The sequence below is a fragment of the Dryobates pubescens genome, chromosome 15 (assembly GCF_014839835.1).
Source record: "Dryobates pubescens isolate bDryPub1 chromosome 15, bDryPub1.pri, whole genome shotgun sequence".
In the NCBI taxonomy this organism is placed as follows: Eukaryota; Metazoa; Chordata; class Aves; order Piciformes; family Picidae; genus Dryobates; species Dryobates pubescens.
The window spans coordinates 16,208,084-16,218,573 of record NC_071626.1 but is presented as its reverse complement, the minus strand read 5'-3'; the positions used below and the strand labels follow the sequence as shown (position 1 = coordinate 16,218,573).

The 10,490-nt window shown below is 42.2% G+C and overlaps 1 protein-coding gene across 1 annotated transcript; it reads left to right on the top strand.

Moving 5' to 3' along the window:
- Positions 1-585: 585 nt before the first annotated feature.
- On the top strand, positions 586-8,655 carry STMP1 (short transmembrane mitochondrial protein 1). The gene is made up of 3 exons (XM_054167830.1): positions 586-748; positions 4,443-4,496; positions 6,679-8,655. Exons 1-3 carry the CDS (start codon positions 734-736, stop codon positions 6,757-6,759), a joined length of 150 nt encoding a protein of 49 aa, XP_054023805.1. The 5' UTR covers positions 586-733; the 3' UTR covers positions 6,760-8,655.
- The last annotated feature ends 1,835 nt before the right edge of the window (positions 8,656-10,490 follow it).

The following is a 10,490-nucleotide window of genomic DNA, read 5'->3' as shown; positions in this document are numbered from 1 at the left end:
ATGACTTTCAGCAGGAGGTACCTTTGAAACATTACTGTCCAAGTCTCAATTAATTCAGAGTACCCGTTAAAAGAACCTAAACGAAGGACAACAACTCCTCATTTTTCTAATCATGCTCATAAAAACAGAAGGGGAAAGGAAAAAAAAAAAAGAAAAAAAAAAAAAAAGTAGTACAGTTTATTTGAATGTCCTTGCAAAAGAACAGGATGATTCAGGTGGGAGAGGACCCAAGGAAGTTCCTAGTCCATTCTCCTACCCGGGCCAGGGTCAGCTCTGAGCTCAGAATCCCTTGCTCTGAGTGTAACACAGCTAGGTCTTCAAAACCTCCAAAGGTTACTGCGCTGCCTGCCTGCAGTAACAAAGGTCTGTCCTTAAATCCAGCCCAGTTATCTCATTTCATCTTGTCCTCATCCTTCCATCATGCACACCTATAAAGAGTTTGGCTCCACCCGACCGGCTCGTTCTTGCCGCTGTTAAAGAGCGGCGCAAATTCGCAGGAACCAGCCTCCGCAAGCGTTGTCCTCCCAGCGCTGCGGCAAGATCCAGGCTTGGCCGCCCCCAGGCCGCGGAGCCACCCAAGGCATCGCGGGCGGGCGGCGCCGGGCGCAGCCCTCCCAGTGGCGGCGGCGGTGGTGAGGGCGGGCCAGCACCCGGAAGAGAAGCTGCCGCCGCCAGTTTGACTTCCCCAGCTGGCCGGCAGGGACTGAGGCAAAGAAGCAGGCAAGCGGGCGCCATGCTGCAGTTCTTGGTAAGGCTCCGCGGGGCGGTGGCAGCGCCATTTCGCGGCGGGCGGGGCGGAGCGAGGCGGGCCGGGGTGACGGCGGCGGCAGGGCCTGGGTCTTCTCGGAGAGGAAGGGAGGGTTGTGGTGTGGGGGTCGCTTTTCGCACCACCCTGCACTTGGGAGGCCCTTCGGGTGGACGGTCTCCCCCTGCTGCGTTCCCCGGCCGGAGGAGTTGGTGGCGACTTCTCTTTTCAGCCTGCGCTTGCCGCTATGCGCCTCGGGTGCGCCTGGCCTGTAGTGTGACTTGCTCCTGTGGCCGTGAGGGAGCACGGCCGTGAGGGCCGTGGCTGCAGCGGGTCAACTGCCCCCAGTTTTCCAGTTCTGGCAGAGCAGCATCCTTGTGCGTGCGGCTTCGGGCGGTTTCTCTTCTCCGGCTTCTGCAAACTCACCCTGGCTCTTTGAGTCGCCTTGCTCTGGTTTTCAAACCCGTGCACGGCCGGGTTTGTGCCGCCTCCCTCGAAACAGTGCCTTAAAAGCAACTCTGAGAATGAAGTTCGTGTCTTGTTTTTCTGTACAAGTCGTGCTCATAGTTTGCCTGGGAGGTTCAGCAGATTTTGCTTGCTCACGGTGATGCTCAAATTTCTTCTACGGGCATATGCACCTCCCTCCGTTCCCAAGAGCGAGGGTTTTCAGTGCTTGCCATTTTATGCACCCTTAACAACTATCGCACAAGACATGGGGTTTTATACAGAGACATTAAGGCAAGATACCATGTTTTATTACTGCCTTTCATTAAATATTTTTGGGAATAGCAGAATTAAATAGACTGCACGATTTTGTACTTCTTTTTCGTCTTAACGCTAATTTCTGCTTTTCTGTATGTTTCCTTAAATTCTTCTGGGTGTCTGAAATTAGATGTGTGGCCACTCTTCTTTAAATGCTTGATTGATGCTGGCATTTTTACTACTAGGTATGAAAATAAATTACCAGACCAAAAAGATGCTGATGTCTGTTGTAGCAAAGCATGGAAACAGCCTGTTTTTCATTCTAGTGATATGATGGATACTCTAGGGTTTTAGTTGTGTTCATATATACCCCAGTAAGTGATAGTCTTTCAACATTTGTTGGGGAAAAATTGATTTAGCTGGCTAATAGCAATTGCATACTGAGTATTGATACAGAGGAAGAAGAGATTGCCTGCAATAAATTGGTAGAGTCTAGTGTGTTTTCATGAAATGAATAAATAAGGTTGATTTCTAATTCCAGCTTTGTAATAACCACTATCAAAGCACCGCTCATTTCAGTAGCTGTTCCCAGTCTCTTTCTGCTCTGATAGAAACACTCAGTGTAGGTAATTAGGCTTAGCCACTCTCAAAGTTTCTGTGTTTATCCACTCTACTGCCTGCTGAAATTGTATTTTTTTGTTGTTGCTAGATAAAAAACCTCTTGGTAATTATGACTTCCAGATTAGCACCTGAAATTTAGAGGGAAAAAAAAAAAACCAAGATGCACTAATTCTGGGTTTTGTCCCTCTGGGTGTAGATTGGGTGTTTGAGTTTTGCTGCCCCTTGTTAGGGCTGTGTTAGGGAGATAAAGGGATAATCTCACAAGCCTTTTGCTGTCTAGAGTTAAGCTTAAATAAACATTTGTTTAAAACACAGCTTGAAATGCTGGGTAGAATTAGGAAGCCCTTAACTCTCATCAGTCCTGTTGTCCTTAGTTAACATGCATATTTGAATTTGCTATGTATTTTGTTTTCTACAGTATTGAAGTCTAAATAGTGGTGTGCTTTTGGTTTTTTCCCCTCTGCTTGAATTGTCAACTATGAAAGTGAATGTGTTTGGGTGGACTGCTCTTGAATGCCATGCTAGACTTTTCAGTGAAGGAGTACACTGAAAGGGAATACAGGTCTCAGTACTATCTACTGAATAAGGTTTATCACACAGCAGAATATGATAGTTGCCCAATCTTTGGAAACATTCTAGGGTGAAAGCCTAGAAAACTGATAATAAACAGTTCTGGTTTGTGTTTTCAACTGACTTCTCAGGCACTGCTAAAGGTACAAGAAATTCTCTGTTGCTATAATGATCATAGAATCATAGAACGGCTTAGATTGGAAGGGACCCTGGAGATCATCTACTTCAACCTCCTTGCTATAGAGTCCAGAGGACCAACTGTGTCCTGGGCTGCATCAAAAGAAGTGTGTCCAGCAGGCCAGTGGAGGTGATTTTTTCCTTCTACTCTGTTCTCATGAGACCCCACCTGGAGTACTGTGTCCATATCTGGAGTCTCCAGCAGAAGGAGGACATAGACCTGTTTGAGTGGGTCCAGAAGAGGGCCACAAAGATGATCAGAGAGGTGGAGCACCTCTTCTGTGAGGATGGACTGAGAGAGTTTGGGTTGTTCATCCTGGAGAAGAGAAAGCTCTGGAGACACCTTGTAACTACCTTCCAGTATTTGAAGGGGGCCTACGAGATAGCTGGAGAGGGACTTTTTACAAAGACATATAGTGAGAGGATGGGGTTAATGGCTTCAGGCTGGGAGAATCTAGATTTAGATTAGACATGAAGAAATTCTTCACCATCAGGGTGGTGAGGCACTGGAATAGGTTGTTCAGAGAAGTTGTGGTGGCTCTGCCCCATTAAGCATTCAAAGCCATGTTGGATATGACCTTGAGCAACCTGGTCTGGTAGGAGGTGTCCCTGCCCATGACAAGGGTGTTTGAACTAGATGATCTTTAAGGTCCCTTCCAACCCAAACCATTCTACAATTCCATTTGAGAAGATACTGAAGTAACTTCATAGTTACTTCATTCATTTGGCAATTCTCAGCCAATTTTACTTCTTTATAGCTAGCTTTTCCCTGGTGGTGCTTATGGAGTCTGAATCACTGAAAAGATGAGCTGTGCTGTGTCCTGCTTTGGGCATGGAAAATAGGTGCAGTCTGTGATTGCAAAGTTGTTATTGTGGACAGTGGTTTTATTTTTCTTAAATTAGACTTATTTTTCCAGCAGTGACCATAACACAACTGACCTCAGCTGTCATATGGAGTTGTCTACTGACACTGAGTAAAACAGGCTATTAGTAGCATCCCCTTCCAAAATAGTTTCATCTTATGGGATATATTATTACAAAGTGTAACAATAAAAATAAGATCTAGGATCTTGGGAGCTTGCTGAATGAAAATCTTATCACCTGTCTTTGAAAAGAAGTATTTTGTTCACTCCAGAAGTATTGTTCCTCAGATAGGGAACTGTCTGGGCCAGATGTGTGCTTCTGTTGTGTTCTCACTCTTCTTCCAGGGTGTATTTTCTTAGACACCCTTCAGCAACTACAAATTTGCACAGCTGTCATGGGAAATTATTCCCTACTTCCAACCAGCAATGCTTTCCTGCCTTGCAGGAGCCCCTAGTTCAGAGTTAATTTGGCTGAAAACTAATCTCTTGGGGTCAACGGATCTGGAAAGTGCACAGAAGACTTTACAAAGACGATCACAGTCTGATCCAAATAGTCTTGAAGATGTGTATTGAAGACACAACTGTGTTGTATTTTGGAAATTATGGTGTAGTTTTCCTGATGAGAAAGATGGGTAAAATGACACCTTTCTGTAAGAAAGGTGAGAAGTGAAGTAGAGATTGAAACTTTTAACTGTGATCTGATTTGCAATGTTCCTTTTGTTTTAATCAATATGCTGTTCTTTTCTCCTTTTCTTCCTTTTCAGCTTGGTTTTACTCTTGGCAATGTGGTTGGGATGTATGTGGCTCAGAACTATGATGTGAGTATCCTTGTACTCTTGAGTTGTTTTCCCTCAGAAGTGAATTAGTCTTTATTTTGATGGTTTGTTTTATTTAATTTAAACAAAATTCAGATCTTTTATTATACATGAACTTGAATAAAAATGGAACCAAAACATCTACTTCATTGACATCATCTTTGTGATGGAGCAATGCTTAGAGCCTTAACTGGTGCTGGCTACCCTAGAGCGGAGGTATGGTAAGCAGGCATCTCCATAGACACAAGAGAAATAGAAAAGGTTTAGCAGCTGCTCATGGATTGTACTGGCAGTAAAATACTGGATTCCTGACTCTGTTATTTAAAAATCTTTCGGAGCATCTGAAATTTGTCTTCTGTACCAATAATGAAAATAGCTTTTGCCATTATTTTTTTCCAAAATTCAGCACCCACTCCTACTTCAGTTTATCATCTTGCAGTCTCTTTCCTTCTTTTCTCACTATGAGAAAAGAAGGAAAATGAACTCTCCTCAGTTATCACAGTAAACAGATTTTTCACTGTAATAGTGAAATATTTGGAGCTAAGTCTTCCTGACAAGCTTTTAATTTCTGTAGTCAGCAGAATCTCTTGCAAGAACAGTGCCACGTAGCTGGTTACAGGCTAGAGGAGTTTGTCAGTTTAACATCTTACACAGTTTGTATTAGCCTACTTGCAGGGGGCAGAGAAATCTATTGAAGCTCAGATTCTTGTTGACATTTGTTTTGCTTTCCTCTTAATCTTTGGTATTGAAGTTTTCTTGCTTGCAGGATTCTCGCTCTTTGCTCCCTGCTTGTGTGATGCTTCCTGTCCAGTCACTTCAGTACTAACAAAAGGCTGTTTTTTCTTTCCAATAATATTTTTACAGTCTATTAAAGTCATAAGGACATATTTGAGCATACCAGCATGTATTGTAAGCATGGTATAGTTCTTTTCTGGCAGCACTAACAAAATGTTGCCACAAGAGGGGGACTTGTGCTTTTGATTTCCAGGGAATGGTTCCCTGGGAATGTAACACTGACTTGCAGGATGAATGTAATAATTTTATTGCTGGTATTAAAGGTCATTTGTTTTAGATGATATCTAAGTTAAAATTGTCATAATGAGATCCTAATTCTGCAGCTGTAAGCACGTGTGCTCAGTTAAATGGAGAGTTCTACTGACAGCAGTTCTCTTGGCTTAGTTTAAATGTCAGTCATGTTACAGGCTAGTCTCTTAATTTTATTTGCTCAAACAGAGCTTAACTTCAAAAGGGAAAGTAAGATAGGCATTTATGATGTTACCTGATATTACCTGAGGTTGTCAGCCTCAAACCATACAATGAGAGCACCGCAATCTGTTTGGGGTAACATCTGCTCTGTGGCCAGGGTTACGTATGAAGTAATAGCTCAGTTTTTTTCACAACTACCAGTGGGAACTTTGCTTTACTTTCGTTTTAATCTGTTGGCTTGGAAAACCCAATGTTAATTCCCAATTTTAGCTAGTGTTATGAAGTAATCTGTCTTTTGCCCATTAAAGTTGATGGGGTTTTTTCAGTTACTTTATCAAAATGCTTTTATTTGCAAGAGAAAACTGAAGTTTTGAATCTCACAAGCAGTAAATAGAATTCTTATTCAAGTGTGAAACTGCAAAAGGTTGGCAATTTGCAGTGCACCAGAATTCCTCATTGGGGAATTTTGGCTCCCACAAGGTGGACCAGGAGAAGTATTTCTTTCTGAGTTTCTTGAACATACTTGCTGCTCTTGAACATCTCTTTTCATGTTGTTCGTGACCAGTACTATGCAATCTGATTTTCCCTGCAAATGTAATTATTAAAGTCTGTGCATCAGTGTTTGAATCAGCTTATTCTTGGCAGTTTGTCCCCTTTCAGTGAGGAAGTGAGGCTGGTGTTACTAAATTCCCTAAAAATTTCTCTTTTTATTCTTCCTTCTGTTCCCATCACCACTGGCTGACTTACAGTCTTAACTATCTAAAATATTTCCTGAAGCCTTATGTGAGGTACTTTTGTCTGCCATTTGCTTGATACTGGAGGATAAACTCTGTGCAAGGTAACAGACCCTGGAAGCAAGCACCTTCTAGAAACCAGTTTAAACTTCAAAGAATGCTGTTGTGTTTCTTGCTGAGGCTTATGTAGCTCTGGATGTTTTCTTAATTTGTGTGGTGTGTTGTTTTTGGTTTTGTCTTTAAAGATTCCTAACATTGCAAAGAAGCTTGAAGATTTTAAGAAGGATGTGGAAGCTAAGAAGAAACCTCCCAGTGACAAGTCCTAAGAGGGTGGTGTTACCCAGGTCACCTCTGTGCATGCATGAAGGATGCAGTTTACTTTTCAGGCAACAAAGGCCAAGCAGAGAGTTGGCATGGGAAGTTTCTCCATTTTTAGTCTCCTAGAACTGGAATGCCCTTCTTTTGAAAGAGCAATCATGAACTTTTCCTGGGACTGCTTTTCAGGGGTTTCAGAATTTGGATTTGCAGTTGATATGTGACTGCATAATAAGATCATTTGTATTTTTTGTTATTACTTTTCCTAATATTTTGTACCCCATTTTTACCTGATCCAACTGGAGTCCTGTTTGTCCTGTAACTAAGCGTCCCTCACACTTTGTAATACCTTAGTTCTTAGAACACTGCGAGAGAAATTAAATGCATCAAGAAGTGGCTTTCAGGGTTTCTTGTCATTTGTTGTGAGCAGCTACACTTCACTGCCCTTAAGATACTCATTCAAGATGGGAAAGTTAGTCAAACTATGAATCTGAGGAGAATGTGAGAGCTCCTGCTTTTTCCATTGTTAAGTGATCACTTCCAACAGTGCAGACTTTGCACGGACATGGCTAATGTCAAAAATATCAACTTCAAGATTCTGTCACTGTCCTTGGAGCTGTTCAAGAAATGTGTAGACATGGCACTTCAGGACATGGTTTAATAACTGTGGTGGTCTTAGGTTGAAGGTTGGACTTGATGATCTTAGAGGTCTCTTCCAACCGAGACAATTCTGTGATTCAACCTATGTTTCAAATTCATTTTCTCCTGCTGTTGTTTCTTCTCCCTTTTGGCTTGGTTGATGAGGCTGAGGATGCCTCTGGAGTGATGGGAAAATGTAATCCAGGCATGCAGTCAGCAGTTGCCTTGTGAAACTAAACCATCCACTTTACGCACTTAATGGTCCGGTTCGTGCAATTGTTTTAAGTGTGCTTTTTTTTTTTTGCCTCTTGGACTAGAGCACAGTATTTCTCCTTGTGCATGGTCTTCAGCTTTTGCATTTGATTCACTTGACTATCATGTATTTCCTTAGTGTTGGGACCATTTATTAGCTCTCCCCCTTATTGCTTGTCTGATATGTTTCTCTACTCCCATTGCTGCCATTAAAAGCCTCGGTGTGTTGAGATACTGTAGCACTATCTTCTGTTTGCATGGAAAGCAAGGTGTGAATTTGGAAACCACAGTTTTAAACAATTGCTGCTGTAAATTTGGGAGAAAATACTGCAGTAATTTGAATAGATTTGAGTTTTTATCAAGTCAATAATCAAATACTTTTTTTTCCTGCAAAATGGGGAAGTCCTATCAGTGAGTTTGAAAACAACTTCCAGGAGGACTTACTCCATCACCTTCCCAAGGACTGAAGCATGACCGACCACCATGTAGTTCCCCAAATCTTCCACTTCAAAGATGAGTGACATTTGCTTTATTCCAGTCCTCAGAGGCTTCCCTGGGTCACCATAACCTTTCAAAGGCAATGGAGTGTAGCCTCATGATGACATCAGCCAGCTTCCTTAGCATTTATTTAGATTTCTTTTGCAGTTTTAGTGCCTATAGGGGCCCTTCCTGATGCAAAACTGAGAGCCAGAGTGATCCCAGTCCAGTCAGTGTTCTCACCAGTGAGGCACAGCCCTAAAGATCTGCACACGGACAGTAACAGTGGCTGGCAATGTCAGCCCCAAATACAGTAAAGGGGTGAACCAGGCCTAAGGTCTATTCCAAGAAATTTGTTGAGCAAAAGGAGATGGGATGAGACCAGAGAGCTGATTTGAGATGAGGCTACAGCATAGGCTTGGCATCGTCTAAGAAACAAGGCCAAATGCGGACATAAACATGGAGCTTCAGATGTGTGCTTATGTGGTATTCCTGGGACCTAAGGAAGGAGATATGGGTGGGAGTTGCAAGTGAGGCTGGCTAGGGCCATTAGGGCACACAGTGTCCTGGAGTTGGCTTTTCTGACTTGATTCAGTTAAGACACTAGTACCTCCATCTGCCTGCTGTAAAAACAGGTGATACATTCAAGGACAGGCCAAAGTTTAATGAAGCCAACCCTTGTGTTTTAAGTTATTATGGTAGATAGCATCATCTACATCAGAAACTTGTTAGGTAGCATCATCTATATTGTAAACTTGTTTAATGAAGTCGGGTAAAGATTCCTGGTAATGCAGAGAATCACTCTTTACAGTGATTTCTGATGAATAAAGTAACATAGTGCTGAGCTGGCAGCACAGGACATTTCTCAGAGTGTTACTGTGGGGAGTTGTGATATCATTCAAAATATTTATTGCCTTTGTTAAGGCAGAATTTTTCCATTGTGGTTCTCTCTTGTCCTGTGGTGCTGGCAACTGTGTGCACCAACAGTTGTTACGACTCATCTCTGCATGCTTTCTTGGAGACATTTGTTATACGTGCCAAGCATCCTGAAATGTGCTTTGAAAGGCCCAGACTAACATCAACTCAGATTGCAGGTGGCCCTTAGATTACTGGTGAAACTGTAATGTTGCAAAGGAAGAAGCTGGAATTTTTCAGAAGAAGGCTTTCATAAAACCAGGTTATATCTGTGTTTGCAGAAACATGATTGTCAACTGGTGTTTGTATGTAAAAGTCAATATTTGTTGTATATAATGCAGAATTCTTCTGAATATTAGGAAGTTATGGTGGCTATTGGAGTGCATGTTACCAGTAAAGTTTTTTGTTTGTTTTGGTTTGTGTTGGTTTTGTTTGTTTGTTTTCCTCAGAGGTGCAAGAAAGAGATACTTCACTCTATTTGTTGCACTTTTCAGTGGTATATGCTAAGATTTGCTTTATGAAGTCCCAAGCCAAGGTCATTTTTAATGACTTTGAGATAAAGTAGATGTTTAGGATATTTGGTGTTTTTTTTTTTTACCTGAAACATGCATCAATCACAGCCAAATTTATTTTCTTGACAAATAAACTGAATTTCATAAATTACCTTTAGAATATATATATTACTGCCAAGGTCAACTCTGGCTTTAGTCTTTAGTATATGTGGAAAAAATTAAATACTCTATCCCTGTAAACAGCAAATCAAACACTGCTTTCTTGCTGATGCCTAGTGGGACATTGCAATGACAAATGCCAGCAGCTGTGAACATGGAAGCATGCTGAGAGCACCACGAGGGAGGGCCAGAGTCCACTGCACATTACTCCAAATTTCATAAGACACAAACTGCATCAGAGACTGAAGAAAATGTTACTGAATAAGTATTGCTTAAGATGTGCTGCTAACACAGCACCAAGCAATTTTCATTTGCCTAGCTTTAAGTGTTATTACTGAAGAGTTTTGGTGGCTGCTCTGTTTGTGAGTAATCCTACATCTCCTAAAACTGACTGGCATGCCAGCTGTTTGTCTCTCTTGCAAATGAGAATCCTGTGTTCATACCCCTTAAGAGAGGTGTGGGATAGCAAGGCCTGATGGGAGCTGAGCTGACAAATAAGTATTAGGAGGGTGAGAGTGTTTTGTTGCTGAGCAGCTAGGCAATTTGAAGATGATGGGGGATGAAGTGTGAAGTGAAAAGGATTAGAGGATGAGTGCACAGTGAAAGGCACAAAGCAGCTGGAGCTTTGGGAATAAAGCAAGCCACAAAGTTTCTTGGCAAGGGGAAAAATGTTACAAGTAACTCGGGACTGCTGCTTGTGTGTAGGGACAGGACCTTTGTTACTGTATGCAGCTTGCTGGGGCACTAGAGTCTGTGCAAGGATGGAAGCTGGGGCAGCTCTGCTTTGA

Excerpts from the sequence above, each read along its gene's own strand:
- STMP1 (XM_054167830.1), top strand. Across the intron at positions 4,497-6,678 it reads ATGTGGCTCAGAACTATGAT|ATTCCTAACATTGCAAAGAA; the intron begins GTGAGTATCCTT and ends TTGTCTTTAAAG.